Source organism: Glycine max, chromosome 5, assembly GCF_000004515.6.
Source record: "Glycine max cultivar Williams 82 chromosome 5, Glycine_max_v4.0, whole genome shotgun sequence".
NCBI classification, from domain to species: domain Eukaryota; kingdom Viridiplantae; phylum Streptophyta; class Magnoliopsida; order Fabales; family Fabaceae; genus Glycine; species Glycine max.
In genome coordinates, this window is record NC_038241.2 from 32040754 (window position 1) to 32055968 (window position 15215).

At 35.2% G+C, this 15215-nt stretch overlaps 3 protein-coding genes and 1 long non-coding RNA gene across 5 annotated transcripts; 2 read left to right on the forward strand and 2 right to left on the reverse strand.

The window, feature by feature from the left end:
- LOC100784767 (uncharacterized) lies at positions 1 to 2682 on the forward strand. Its single transcript, NM_001253973.2, has 4 exons — positions 1 to 65; positions 459 to 1322; positions 1449 to 1607; positions 2097 to 2682. The coding sequence occupies exons 2-4, from the start codon at positions 465 to 467 to the stop codon at positions 2382 to 2384; spliced, it is 1305 nt and encodes a 434-aa protein (NP_001240902.1). The 5' UTR covers positions 1 to 65; positions 459 to 464; the 3' UTR covers positions 2385 to 2682.
- Positions 2683 to 3612: 930 nt separating this feature from the next.
- On the reverse strand, positions 3613 to 6351 carry LOC100785991 (uncharacterized). 2 transcript variants are annotated; one of them, XM_003524060.5, is made up of 4 exons: positions 6121 to 6351; positions 4878 to 5726; positions 4593 to 4751; positions 3613 to 4313 (listed from the first exon to the last, which is right to left on the reverse strand). In XM_003524060.5, exons 2-4 carry the CDS (start codon positions 5718 to 5720, stop codon positions 4026 to 4028), a joined length of 1290 nt encoding a protein of 429 aa, XP_003524108.1. In that variant the 5' UTR covers positions 5721 to 5726; positions 6121 to 6351; the 3' UTR covers positions 3613 to 4025. The 2 variants fall into 2 exon arrangements, with proteins under 2 accessions (XP_003524108.1, XP_040871386.1); XM_041015452.1 differs by having other exon boundaries at positions 4878 to 6178.
- Positions 6352 to 6879: 528 nt separating this feature from the next.
- On the forward strand, positions 6880 to 9096 carry LOC102669526 (uncharacterized). Its single transcript, XR_414387.4, has 2 exons — positions 6880 to 8790; positions 8926 to 9096. It is a non-coding gene; the product is annotated as an uncharacterized lncRNA (long non-coding RNA).
- Positions 9097 to 11334: 2238 nt separating this feature from the next.
- LOC100785300 (probable methyltransferase At1g29790) lies at positions 11335 to 14999 on the reverse strand. The gene is made up of 2 exons (XM_003524738.5): positions 13736 to 14999; positions 11335 to 11637 (listed from the first exon to the last, which is right to left on the reverse strand). The coding sequence occupies exon 1, from the start codon at positions 14879 to 14881 to the stop codon at positions 13757 to 13759; it is 1125 nt and encodes a 374-aa protein (XP_003524786.3). The 5' UTR covers positions 14882 to 14999; the 3' UTR covers positions 11335 to 11637; positions 13736 to 13756.
- Between the last annotated feature and the right edge of the window lie 216 nt (positions 15000 to 15215).

The following is a 15215-nucleotide window of genomic DNA, read 5'->3' on the forward strand; positions in this document are numbered from 1 at the left end:
ATGTGCCTCCTCAAACACAGCCTTGAACTTGAACTATCGTGTCTTCTTGGCTTTCTCTGTTCAGGGTACGCAATTCCATCTTCCACTACCATGTCACCTTTTCCTCCATACTCTCTTTGCCTTCGTCATAGTTTGCAATTTGCATGCTAAATTCCTCATCATTCTCATAGCCTTTTCTTTTTCTTTCTTGTTTTTGTTTGGTTGTAACTCTTTTTAAGTTTATATCATAATTTGATTTTTCATAAGTGTAGAGTAGCTGAGTTGTTGAATTCTTATATTATGTTTGGAAACTCATTGAGAATGAAAGAATCAAACATGCAGTTAGAGGACTAAGTTCACATGTTTGTGCACACCTAGATTTCCCTTCTGATTGCATAATTCCCTTTGTACTGTCTTGTCTGTGAAATATCTTTTTAAATCAATAACTAGTTAGATACTGATAAAGATTTTGTTGACAGATCAACATGGATATTGTATCACGAGCTTTGCTATTTCCGTTGGCTATACTTGTGCTCATATTAAGCACACCTTGCTCAGGTGCTTTTGGGAAGAGTGGAACTAATGTGAAAACAGCTATTTTTCTGTCCCCCAAGTTTGAACTTGGACCAGGATCGGTAGCCAATAAATATGATTATGACGCTGATTTTCCAAGAGGTCATATAGCACTTAAGAGTTTCAATGCTGAAGTAGTTGATGAAGCAGGGAACCCTGTGCCTCTTCATGAAACTTATCTCCACCACTGGGTTGTTGTAAGATACTATCAACCTAAATATGTGACGACACACACAAACTATGATGGACATAGGATACTTCACAACTCTGACCATATATTTGTGAGGAACAGCGGCTTATGCCAGAGAGATACTCTAGGACAATACTATGGCCTTGGATCTGAAACACGAGGAACAGCTACGGATGTTCCTGATCCTTTTGGGATAGTTGTAGGTGATCCTGCAGAAATTCCAGAGGGATATGAGGAGAAGTGGATGGTTAATATCCACGCCATTGATACGCGCGGCGTGGTGGATAGGATGGGGTGCACTGAGTGTAGGTGTGACCTTTACAATGTTACAAAGAAAGAACATGGGGAGCCTCTAAGTTCAGACTATAAAGGAGGTTATTATTGTTGTTATGATCAAACCCAGTGCAGGTTGAGGGAAGGCTTTGAGGGCCCAAAGAGGAGCCTCTACCTAAGATACACAGTGAAGTGGGTTGAATGGAACAAGTTCATTGTGCCTGTAAAGATTTATATACTTGATGTCACTGATACTTTAAAAATATCAGATGATTCTAGTGGAATGATCCCTGAGCATGATTGCAAGGTAAGTTAATTCATCAAGAAACATGTAGATTGTCCCAATTTCAATTTAATTCCAAAACATATTTCTAGTCCATTACTTTGTTGGGTACGTATGTATAACTGATTAACAGAGAATTCTTTGTTATAGACCGAGTATGAAGTTGAATCTTGCAGCACTGGCCAAAAGAATGGTAATGGCTGTCTTGATGTGAAGAGAACAAGCCTCCCAATGCAAAAGGGTGGTTATGTCATATATGGTGTTGCTCATCAGCATTCAGGTGCCACTGGATCAACTCTCTATGCACAGGTGATGTTCAATATTACAGCCATTCTTAAATATTTTGTGGCATGATCGAATTTATATAAAACCTTTTCATGCAAGAGGGTAATGAATAATGACCCTGCCCCTCAAATTAAAAGAGATTACAAGTTGGCACCTATTTTTTTTCAGTCTTTCTATTTAATAGTTTTCAATTGAGGACCACAAGTTTAATTTACATGAATATGCTGAAGCTGAACGGAGGCAATTTATTAGTTTTTTTTATTGATAAATGCTAGTTGTTAGTTGTTAATTTTTTGCTAGTGGAGGGATTCAAACTCACGACCTCTCTCCACTTCTCTTCTCCCTTCACCACCAAGTTAACCTTCTAACTCCCGTGACAATTATTGGTAGTTGCATGATTGTATATTTTTGCTTTCATTAGTATACTATGAAAAGAAAAGATAAAAATTTGCAATAACTAATAAACATTGTAGGGTAACTTGTTTTCTGAATTGTTTTGCATGACATTTTCAGGATGGAAGGGTTATATGTTCTTCAATACCAAGGTATGGAAAGGGAAAGGAAGCAGGAAACGAAGTAGACTACATTGTAGGAATGAGCACATGTTATCCTCAACCAGGTTCTGTAAAGATAATTGATGGTGAAACTATAACTCTAGAGTCTAACTACAGCAGCAGCCGTGGCCACACTGGAGTAATGGGGCTTTTCTACCTATTGGTGGCAGAACAGCTTCCACACCAACACTTCAGATATTCTTCTCGTTCTTCATTTTTTATGAATATAAATAGTATAATTCATTGATAGATAAGTTGTGAGATGCAAATATAAGTTGAGTGTCATATCGATGGTATCACAGTATGTATCACGGTTAAAAGAAATACAGAAATACATATCGATGGAACATATACTTCTCATATTCGGCAGCAATAGGACAACACACGCAAGAACCGGCAAAGAGCATATTTTCAAGTTTAAGGATTGTAGTAATGTGATTATCAATTATTTGTATTGGTGAGGGTTTGTAATGTTTGTCTTAAACCAGTCTTGCTTATTATGGTTGTGTGATATGTAATACTATATATATCATGTTTGTTGTAAATAAAGTGGTCTTATATAACTAGAAGAGAGAATAAATCAAGCTGTTCGACAGGGACATATGTTCTATCCTACGTCAGGCCAAACGAGGTTTTTTTTGGAAAATAAATCAAACCATACTTTAACAAAAGTCTATTTGGTTAAAAAGGTTAGATTTTAAGTCACTTAAAAACTTTTTAGGCCTCACAAACTTACTTAATTAAATAAATATAAGTTATATTTTTTGTTAGTATTACTATTATTATATTAAAATTGTTATAATGTATCAAAATCTTATATTTATTTATCTTATTAACATGTTAAGTTTGTTGAGTGTTGACCTATGTAAAGTGTCAAGTATATAGGCATATTGAGTTATAACTTCATGCTCTATCTAGACAGCTTATAAAAAAGGATTTTTTTTTAAACTAAGTTTTAACGAAGATTATAAACTTATATCGTGTTACACTCAATTTTTATAAAAGTTAAATATTTTCATCTTTGTCTCATGTTTTGAGTAATAATGATTTTGATAGATTATAATTTATTTTACATAGATTTTTTTTTTCTCTCAATGATCTTTAAGCTTAATGGATCAGGTAAAAAAAGTTAAACTTATATAAAAACTTTAATATGAAATACGCATTTAAAATAGATTAGATCAAACCTAAAAATAAAACATAACACGTAACCTATTCAAGTTTTAAATTTTTTAAACAGACCACATTTTGAAAAACTAATTTAAATTTATGTAAGTAGCTTATATTCTTTATATAAGTTATTTTTTATTTCAATAAATTATATTGATAAAGTTATCAAAATATAGTCTTAATTTATTTCGGTAAGATTCATGGTCAAACAAGGCATTTAGTCTCCTCGTACATGGTGAATAATAATAAAATTCTAATTGAACAATATAATTAGGAGAATTATGAATCAAATCATCCATATAATATAAAAAAGGAACTTCAAAGATATAAAATTACTTTATGTACAACAAACATATTACATAACACATGGCCAAATAAGAAATGCATTTAAAGAACATGGGACTAGTTGAAGTAACGATCCCTCCATATTGTGGGTTCATTACTTCAATTAAGATGATAAAATGATATAAGACTGGTTTAAGACAACAGTACAAACTCTCACCAAGACAAATGACTTATGACCCCATTTCAACAATCCTCAAACTTGGAAATATGCTCTTCGCCGGCTTTTACCTTTGTTGTCTATTGCCGCCGACAAGAGAAGTATATTTTTCCAATTATACTTCTAAGTTCTGTCATTATATTTCTTTTGACCGTCATACATACTTTGATACCATCGATGACACTCCAAATATATTAGCATTTCACTAGTTATCTATCAATGAAATATACTATTTATATTCATAAAGAATGAAGAACGAGAGGTATGTCTGAAGTGTTGGTCTGGAAGCTGTTCTGCCACCAATAGATAGAAAAGCCCCATCACTCCAGTGTGCTCACGGCTGCTGCTATAGTTAGATTCTAGAGTTAAAGTCTCACCATCAATTATCTTTACAGAACCTGGTCGAGGATAACATGTGCTCATTCCTACAATGTAGTCTGCTTCATTTCCTGCTTCCTTTCCCTTTCCATAACTCGGTATTGAGGAACATATAACCCTTCCATCCTGAAAAAGGTCATGCAAAGTTTCAGATATTCAAATTCTGAATTAATTTTTATTAGTAACTGCAAATTTTCATTTTTTTTCCTTTTATGAAAGGAAAAAAAGATGTAATCATGCAAGTGCAACTACTAATAAATTGCAATTTTCAGCATATTCTTGTAAATTAAACTTGTGATCCTCAATTTTCAGCATAGTTTTTTTTTATAAAGTCATAACCCAAAAGATTGAAAATGTAATACTCATACCAAAATATTTAAGAATGGCTGTTATATTAAACATCACCTGTCCATATAGAGTTGATCCAGTGCCACCTGAATGCTGATGAGCAACCCCATATATGACATAACCACCCTTTTGTATTGGGAGGCTTGTTCTCTTCCCATCAAGACAGCCATTACCATTCTTTTGGCCAGTGCTGCAATATTCAACTTCATACTCAACCTATAACAAAGAATTCTCTGTTAGTCAGTTATACATACGTACCCAACAAAGTAATGGACTAGAAATATGTTTTGGAGTTAAATTGAAATTGGGACAATCTACATGTTTCTTGATGAATTCACTTACCCGGCAATCATGCTCAGGGATCATTTCACCAGAATCATCTGATATTTTTAAAGTATCAGTGACATCAAGTATATAAATCTTTACAGGCACTATAAACTTGTCCCACTCAACCCACTTTACAGTGTATCTTAGGTAGAGGCTCCTCTTAGGGCCCTCAAAGCCTTCCCTCAGCCTGCACTGTGTTTGATCATAGCAACATTTCAAACCTCCTTTATAATCTGGCCTTAGAAACTCCCCATATTCATCCTTTGTAACATTGTAAAGGTCACACCTACACTCAGTGCACCCCATCTTATCCACTACACCGCGTGTATCAATGGCGTGGATATTAACCAGCCACTTCTCCTCATACCCTTCAGGAATTTCTGCATGATCACCTACAACTATCCCAAAAGGATCAGGAACATCCGTAGCTGTTCCTCGTGTTTCAGATCCAAGGCCATAGTATTGTCCTAGAATATCTCTCTGGCATATGCCGCTGTTCCTCACAAATATATGGTCAGAGTTGTGAAGTATCCTATGTCCATCATAGTTTGTGTGTGTCGTCACATATTTAGGTTGATAGTATCTTCCAACAACCCAGTGGTGGAGATAAGTTTCATGAAGAGGCACAGGGTTCCCTGCTTCATCAACTACCTCTGCATTGAAACTCTTAAGTGCTATATGACCTCTTGGAAAATCAATATCATAATCATATTTATTTGCAACCGATCCCGGTCCAAGTTCAAACTTAGGAGACAGAAAAACAGCTGTTTTCACATTACTTTCACTCTTTCCAGAAGCACTAGAGTATGGTGTGCCTAATATCATCACAAGTATTGCCAATGGAAAAAAGAAATCCATGTCGATCTGTCAACAAAATCTTTATCATAACTAGCCATTGACTATAAAACACATCAAACAGATGCAGATTGTAAAGAAAATTCACATACAAGACAGTATAATTATGCAATAAAAAATTATCTAAATAAAAAATCAGATGTAGAGAAAAACTGCTCATAGTCCTCTAAGAATCCAACAACTCTGACACTATAATTAAGCCAAACATAGTTTGCACAACAAAATTCATTATTACGAGAACATAAACGGAGATTCCCTTTCAACCAAACAAACTATGTATACAAACTTGATGAAAAAGTATGAAAAGTCAACGTATGAACACAATTATGATATAAAGTTCAAACAAAAGCAATTAAGGGAAAAAGAGAGTATGGAGGAAAAGGAGACATGGGTAGGTTCGTACCCTAAACAGAGAGCCAAGAAGACACGATAATTGAAATGCCTTGTTTAACGAGAGACATGGTACAGGTTCAAAGTGGATTTAATCATTTATAGCCAAAAACACCTTCACGAGAGAGAATTTTCAGGCTCAGGCTTTTCACACTTTGGATTCATTTCGTGTTTTTGTTCGTCATTGAAATTGTTTGGATTTGAGACACGTGTAAATGATGTAACAGCGAATCGAAAGTACAAATGCTCATTGTTCAAACGAAATCCTAAGTTTGGACTTTATCTATATAATAATCACACATGTATATTTTTCTGTTTATTTTTCTCTATAAAGTGTATTGGAATTTCAAGTCATGCATGACGTGTTATAGAGATACGATGAAACAGCGTTTTCCATCTGTCTTAAAATATTGATCGTTTTACTTTTTACAGATCATAGCGAATGGAAAGTACACATGCTCATTGTTCAAACGAAATCCTAAGTTTGGACTTTATCTATATAATAATCACACTTGTATATTTTTTTGTTTATTTTTCTCTATAACGTGTATTGGAATTTCAAGTCATGCATGACGTGTTATAGAGATACGACGAAACAGCGTTTTCCATCTGTCTTAAAATATTTATCGTTTTACTTTTTACAGATCATAGTAGATATCTTCTATAATATGATAGATATGTTGAAATAATTGAATGTTCTTAAAATTGTAAATAATTTAAAGATTCAACAAAAGGTTTCTCGTAATGAATGAATAAATAAACGCACATTGTTTTTAGAAGGGCTGTAGCAAATATTATTCAGAAAGTGGAAATAATGTTTTACGCAAGTTTTTTTTTTTGGAAAGACAAACATAAGATAATATATATTAATGAAAGGATATACAAAAGTCGTGTAAAAGCTATACATAGTATCACTATACTCATCACAAAAAAAAAAAAAAAAGAGTATCACTATACCAAAAAAACAAAAGAGCCTTTCAAAGTTCAAACCAATAGGGAATCATGTCCATTTGCTTGTAGTGACACCCAATAAAATCTAATTTCAACTTCAGCAGTGCTATATATACAACGATCAATGTGGAAAATAGGAATCCTTAAGAGAGGCGACAATGATTAACAAGCACGTAAAAAAGAAAGAGGCGGAACAAAGGGAAAGGTACCTACGAGAAAAGAAAGGAAGAAAGAGGTAGAGGAAAGGCAAGGGTACTATAAGAAGATAAGTGTTGACTTAGAAAGAAGATTGCTAGCTAGGAAGAACGTGTATGGGAAAAACAAACAATGATCCAGAAAACGGCACATTAACAGTGATAATTCTCTGTTAAACCTAATGAAAAAGTGATATGAATTATTTAATTGATGTGGCAATTTGTATTTAGGGAACATGGATTGATCGGGGAAAAAGTATTTTGATCCATATTTAATACAAACACTAACTAGTCAATGATCTTTTAACGACGAAGGTAAGTTTAAAGTTCAAACTTGAGGTTTTTCTGTCCCCCAAATTTGAACTTGGAAAAGATCAGTTGCCAATAAATTTAATTATTATATTAATTTTTCAAATTGGTGCAAACAATCAAAGAGAAAAAGGAAATGTAGATACAATATTTGATAAACCGATATATAATCTGTTAAGAAGAGAAATGATAAATGTTGATGGAGTTTTTGTTGTCCTTATGTTTTTTATGTAAAATATCAAATGGGTTTTACTAATTTTTCCAAAATTATAATTTTTTAATTTAAAAAGAAAACTTACTTAAAAAAATTCAAATATGGTTCCACTCATACCCATGAGGGAATGTGTGATATGAAAAGGTATCCACATATTTCCATTATTTTCAAAAATATTATTTCATCAATGAAGAGTTTTTCGTTCCCACAAAGTCTTTCCTATCCCCATGACGGGACCCTTTGCTGGTTTTGTTTTGCTGTAGCCCATAACAGCACACATGCGCAACTCAGCAACAAAAAAAAACATCACAAAAAATATAGAACGTATCTTCCAACTTTTTTTTTTTTACTGCATATACCAACTTTACTCACCATTTATATTTGGCCAAATGTTCAATTTCATTTTTATCTTTTTTTTTCAATTTAATCTTTTATCTTTCAAAGTTTTTTTATCATTTATCTTTTTAATTTAATTCAAAATAATCATTTCATTATTTAAAACTCACGTCATTAATGAGATAAAAAAAAATATTGAGGATATATAAGTGTATGCATCTTCTTCCTCATCCTCTTCTACTTCCACTTCCTCTACTCCTCCACGTAACACCATTAAACCTTACCACACAATTATCAAAGTTGTTGATGAGCGAAAATCATCAAAGCAATCCAAAAGTTCACCTTCCCACATCCTCAAAACCCCACCTTGTTGTTCGTCATCCCCACCCCAAGCTTTCCCCAACTCTCGTATACACCTTGTTGTTCCTCTCACATCCACCCCCAATTTTGCGATCCCAAACCCCCACTGCCATTTCCCTCAAACCCTAACCTTAAACCTATTGAAGATGCAGATCCACGAACCTGTGTGACGGCCAAGGATTGCAAAGGAAAGGATGGAAAACTCCATATCTGTAATTCGTTGCCCGTTGCGCTTCGCGAACGCCCATGCTGATGAGATCTGGATCGATACCGCCACCGACGAGATCTGAATCGACCCCCCCCAACAACGAGATTGGGGGTTTTTGGCTTTGACCCTAGACCTAGATTTATTATGAATGTGTTTTGTGTTTTTAATAATTTTTTTATTTTTTTTGTTGGTTCAAGTTGAAACTGAGTTTTATTTTGGATGAATTTGTGGTGGCTTTATGCATAGGTTATGCAATGAAAACAAGTGGGACGATGATGTTTTGTTCCGACGCGAAGTAAAGGGAACAGGGGAGAAGAGGAGGAAGAAGCAGCTTACACTTATGGTTTTTAATCGTCAAAATTTTTATCATGGAAACTAATTGATTATTTTGAATCAATTTCAGAAATTTTTATCTCATTAACCGCTTCAACTTTAAGAGGAAGAAGTAGCTTATAATAAGTTATTTTTAATTCATTTCACTAAATTTTATTAACTGTCTTATGAAAATAAACTTAATTTATTTCTGAAATATTCATTGCCAAACAGTCTCTTGGACAAAGACTATTTTATGTATAACAATCATACTTCAGATATAAGATTCAATTATTTAATTTATCAAAATTAACAAAAATTAAATAATTTAGTTAATAACAATAAATTTTTCTTAAATTTATATTTTTTTTAAATTATTCTTATAATTAATATTTCTCTCTCTTCTAATTATTTACCAATACTTTCTTCTTCTTAAATTAAAATATTTGTACCCTAAAAATAATTAATACAAACAACATTGTATATTCGGTCAAAAAAAATAAACATCATTTCAAATTATCTTTATTTCTTTTAACCCTCACGATACCATTAATGTGACTATCCACTTGTATTAGCATTTCATTAGTTATCGAATCAATGAAATATACTATTTATATCCATAGAGAATGAAGAACGAGGGGTATGTCTGAAGTGTTGGTGTGGAAGCTGTTCTGCCACCAATAGATAGAAAAGTCCCATCACTCCAGTGTGTTCACGGCTGCTGCTGTAGTTAGACTCTAGAGTTAAAGTTTCACCATCAATTATCTTTACAGAACCTGGTTGAGGATAACATCTATTGAAGAACATATAACTCTTCCATCCTGAAGATGTCATGCAAAAAGTTTCAGAAAACAAGTTACACTGTAATATTTAAATTCAGAATCAATATTTATAACTAATTGCAAATTAGCATCTATTCTTTTCCTTTCATTGTATAACAATGAAAACAAAAAGATGCAATCATGCAACTCCTAATAAATTGCCAATGATGAATCATGTGATAATTTTAAAGTATCAGTGACATCAAGTATATAAATCTTAACAGGCACAATGAACTTGTCCCAATCAACCCACTTTACTGTGTATCTAAGATAGAGGCTCCTCTTTTGGCCCACAAACATGTGCATGCAGTCCTGTTAGAATTTAACAATTCAGCCACTATAATTAAGCCAATATGATTTTGCACAAAAAAAAAAAAAAAGGCTAGAGCATACATTACACGTTGTCGGTGGTATGAAAAGTCAAAGTACAAACACAATTATGAAATAAACTTAAGACCAAACAAAAACAATTTAAGAAAAACAAAAGGCTACCACTAGCAATTCAGCATGTAAACAATATAGAAAAGGGCATGCAAGTTCATCAAACAGACAACTGTTGCAAGAGGATAAATTGATGAACAGTTAGTATATATGTGCAAGAATTTGAGATAGAAAATGGAATTGTGTACCTCAAAACAAAGAGCAACAAGACACGACAATTCCTAGCTTTCTTTGACGAGACTGCATAAACAGATAGATAGAATGTAGATTTATAAAGACAAACAAAACACTAGACACCTTCTCAAAAGATAACTATATTTCAGGTTTGGTTTTTTAGCTTTCAATACACTTGGTGTGTGTTTGGAGTTTTGGATGTTCATAATGAAGCAAATCTCTATCACGTGCTTTCGGTTTTTTTCACGTATTTTATGTGATTTTTGCCAACCACGAAGGCACAATCAAGCATGCTGTTAGTGTTTTTCGGTTGTCGGCATGCAAGACACGGTGACGGTGTTGCTACAGGGAAGTCAATTCCAGTGGCGAGTTTATTTACAAAGAAAGAGAAAGAAAAATCAACCAGCGTGCCACGTGTTCTTATTGATTGCATGACACGAGAAAGTACCCAAATAAAAAAATTTATTTTCTTTTAAAAATTTATTTTCTTTTAAAAATTTATTTTCTTTTTCTACATAAATATCTACCATCACATTATTTATCACCTCTCAATCTCATTATATTTTATTTTCTATTTTTATATATTTATTTATCACAATTGCAAACTCAGCCCTACCTCATATTTTACTTTGCTGTTATTTATTTATGATAGTATTTTTTTATTTACTCATCGTGGCAAACTTATTTTTTATATCACTTATTTTCTAACCTCTTGGTTCTTCTAAGCAGCCCACTCCAGTGTGGCTTGCTGTTAATAAGTTACGAAGTGGAAATAACTTGGATCGTAGTTGTTTGTTTTTCTTGTTGAACTCATATTCATGCAAAAGTTTTGCAACAATCGTAAATGAATTATCAAATGAAACAGGACGATCCACCAAAATAAATGGCAAGCGCTGCAAGAACTATATGAAAACCAACCAGGCAATGGCGTTTCTTAAATTTATTTCAAAACAATTAACTGGAATAACATAATTTAATCAAATAGGATACAAAAAACGATCACCAAAAACTATTTTCCTCCACCAGTTTCCCCAAGTCCCCATGGATATACACCTGACATTGACTTCCTCCTATCTTTGTTTCAACGAGTTGATTCTATGATCCATCAAAGTGGGCATGAAAATTGCTTCATTACGCACCCCATAAACACCTATGAGCAAGGAAATCAGGATACACCGACCTGCTTATTGTCCTTATAGCATATATCAAACTGCAAAGTGCAAAATAGTGCGGAAAAAAAACAGATCAGAGACAGAAGGGGGGTTTGCAGAATGCAGAGTAATAGAACTATGTAACTTGAAAGTAACATAATATTTACTAACCGAAATAATTGAGAAAATTTTAACACATTAAAAAGAGAGAAATGATCTCCTAAATTTACTAGTTTCATTTAAATCAAGCCATAGCACACTCTACTTACTAACATTTAAACCCATTTAAGTTTATTTTACAGAACATTAGACAACTTTTGATGCCACCTGTATTAGAATCAGTGATCAATATACTTTGCCCTCGCAGTCATTTACAGATCCCTACTATCCTGTCCCCCACACATGGCTGTAGACACCCTATTGTAACTCGGTCATTTCATCCAAGTTTAGTTTTTCATGATATTTCAACTGTTAGCAGCTTCCCACTCAGGGACACAACGTCACAGGTAACAATAAAAGATCTCTATGCATGAGGATAATTCACCAATCTCATTCCTTAAGTGTAAGCCAGCTACCACTCTATGCAGATTGCAGAATAGTTTCATCTTTGCAATAGGATTCCCTACTGAGAATATAAACTTGGAGAGATCAAGTGTCTCCTCATCTATAAAATACTAAGATTTTGTGTTGGACACATTCATTATATTCCAAGTGTCATTTAGTTGGCCTTGTCCTGCATTATATATGACCTAAACTTTTAGTGAAAATATATTCTCTCTGAAAGTCAGACTAATTTATAAAAGGATCCGTTTTTGTATTAATTGGAGCTTAAATCTTCTGTAATAGTGAGCTCATAGTAAATGGTTCAAGTGTAAAAGTTGATTATTCAAGATACTTGAAATTCTGAAACAACCACTGTGTCAACTCTTCTGATGCCATAAGGACAAGAGCAAGTTTATAGAAAGGCAACTACCTAAAAAATCCCTTCATCTGAAAGACAGAACCTGGAACTTGTTTTTTGTTCATAAGCCAACTCTTGATAGCTCATGCTCATCAACAATATAAGACAGCTACCTCTCAGAAGTATAAAAACCTATCAGATTGGAAGTACTACCCACCACAAAAAATAATGTGCACTCAAATTGTGTTCAACTGGTCGACTTTAGTTCAAATAAATTTTTCATTTTGCAATCAAAATCCAATGTTTCTAAAATGCAATGCAATCTATGGCATGGCTGCAATAAAGCTAGCAAGCAAATTAGACAAAACAAGGCAGATCCCAAGTATTGTTCCATGTTTAAGGTAGAATGACCCACCAAACACATAAAAGAAGAGAAGATCAATTGGTGCTTCCACCAACCAGGACCAACCTTAAACATTATTAAAGGCACAATACATGAATTTAACTATTACAGTCACAAATATTATTAGGATTTGTTAAGATGTCCAACATTAACTAGAAATATAGCCAAAGTACTCTTTCTAAACTTGGACAATCCTCTCCTCTTAGAGCAAGCTTTGAGGTGGAGCTAATTCTATAGTCCATTTATAATAGGACACAAGTTTGATACATTGTAAACATCAACACATTAATAATACGTGGCATCCCAAAATCCCCTTTCCACAAACAGTACATCATATTAATAACCTCAGATTAAATTCAACTAAACTAATATTCAAACAATGAACTTTAGATTAAATTAGGAGTCAAAAAATTCACTCCAACCTTGTTTAGACCGAGACTTATCCAATCACAAACATTCATCTAAGCACGAAGTGGAAGATCAAAACTTTTTAATTTTAAAGACATAACACCAAAAAAATCACAATTATTCTATTCATTAATCTATTTACTCAATTTTCATACATTGTAAATGTAAACAAATTTAAATTATCAACCAATTAAAAACCATCCAATACATATGGTTATTTATGATTACAAAAACCGATTACATCAAAAAGTACATTCTATTTGTAGAGTCATTTTATACTGTTATTGTTATTCAGTCACACAAAAATCGCGATGTATAACAAGTTCATTGACTATTTACACTATCTACCTTATCAGTCATACCAACGATAATTCCCGATTCAATGATAATGCATAGAAATTAAACTATTCTAATTAACTTCCTAATTAAGTTGCAAATTCTCTACCTTTTTTGCGTGTAAGCACCTTCATCTGGACACAGGCTTCTGCAGCAACGCAGTCAAGTAAACTTCTCCATTCTTGACGCCACTGGCATCGGTCTTATTCCCCGTCGCCCACTTCACCTTCTTGTACCCTAATTTCCCAATCAACGGCGCATACACCTTCTCAAGGTCCACCACTTTGCTGAAAAAATGGTCCACCCAAAGGTACCCTCCGCCCCTCAGCACCCTGTCCACATCCAGCAGCAGAAACTCCATCACCGTCAAAGGAATCCACCGGTTCACGGCGCGCCCGCACCGCACCAGATCCACGACGCCGTCGAACAGCGGCAGCCGCTGCTGCAGGGGCACGTGCAGCGGCACGAGCCCCCGCAGTGCGACGGCCTCGCTGTTCGGCACCGCCACGTTCATGGTCGTGGTCACCACGGTCACGTTGCGGAGCCTCATCGAGGCGGCAAAGGAGCCGGTGCCGCCGCCGACGTCGAGGCCGAGGCGCAGCGCCGACTTCGCGGCCGCCGCGATCTGTAACAACTGCTGGATCGGGAGATCCAAATCGGTCTTATACGAATTGAACCTCGAAATATCCCGAGAAGGTTCAAAACCGAGGTTGGGGTTTTGTTTGTTCAAGCAATCGAAGGATTTGCAAGAGTAATGGTCCCAAATTACGGCGTTGTCAGGGAGGGAGGAGGGGAAGGGGTTTTCAGGAAGGGAAACGGGGGGTTTTTGCGGGGTTTTGGAGAAGCAGCGGCGGCGGGGGAGGGGGTGACAACCGCGTAGGATTAGGGATTCGGCGAGGTCAGAATCGGAGGGGCAGAGAGAGAAGGGAATGTAAGTCATGTACTTGTGGAGGAGTTCGGGGTGGTTGTGGCAAGAAGAGGCTATTGGGGAGAGGTGGGAGTATAAGAGTAGATCTGAGGGGATGGTGGATTTTTGTGCTGGGTTGTGGGTGTTCTGGAGGCGAGTGAGGTGACTGATGGTGGCGCGTATGGTGTGGAGCTGGTGGAGGAGTTGGTCGGGGACTGGTGGGGGTGGTTTGGGGGATTTGGGGGATTGGAGGGTGGAGGAGAGGTGGTAGAGGGAGAGGATGTTGGTGGCAACCATGGCCATTAGGAGGACCAGGTTGAGGGTCATGGTGCTGAAGGTGAAACCCATTTGGAAATGGGGAGCTAGAATAGAATTGCTGGTTTTAAGATTCAGAAGTGGGGTTTGGGGGGTTGACCATTGGGAGTCAGTGAAGTAACATAGTGTATGTAGTCTAGTGTGCACTCTGAGGGGATTGATCCACATACTATCCAAACCTTATGCTAGTCATTGGGATCTGTAGTCTGTGGGACCAGGGAATCTATCTAGATTTACTTAAATCTAGAATCTATATCTGTGCCTCTGCTATGCAAAATCAAGACAAATTTTGGTTTAGGTCGTTGGTATGGCAAGTGATTTTCTTTTTTTAAAGTGGAAATAGTAGTAATTTACTAGAAAAATTATA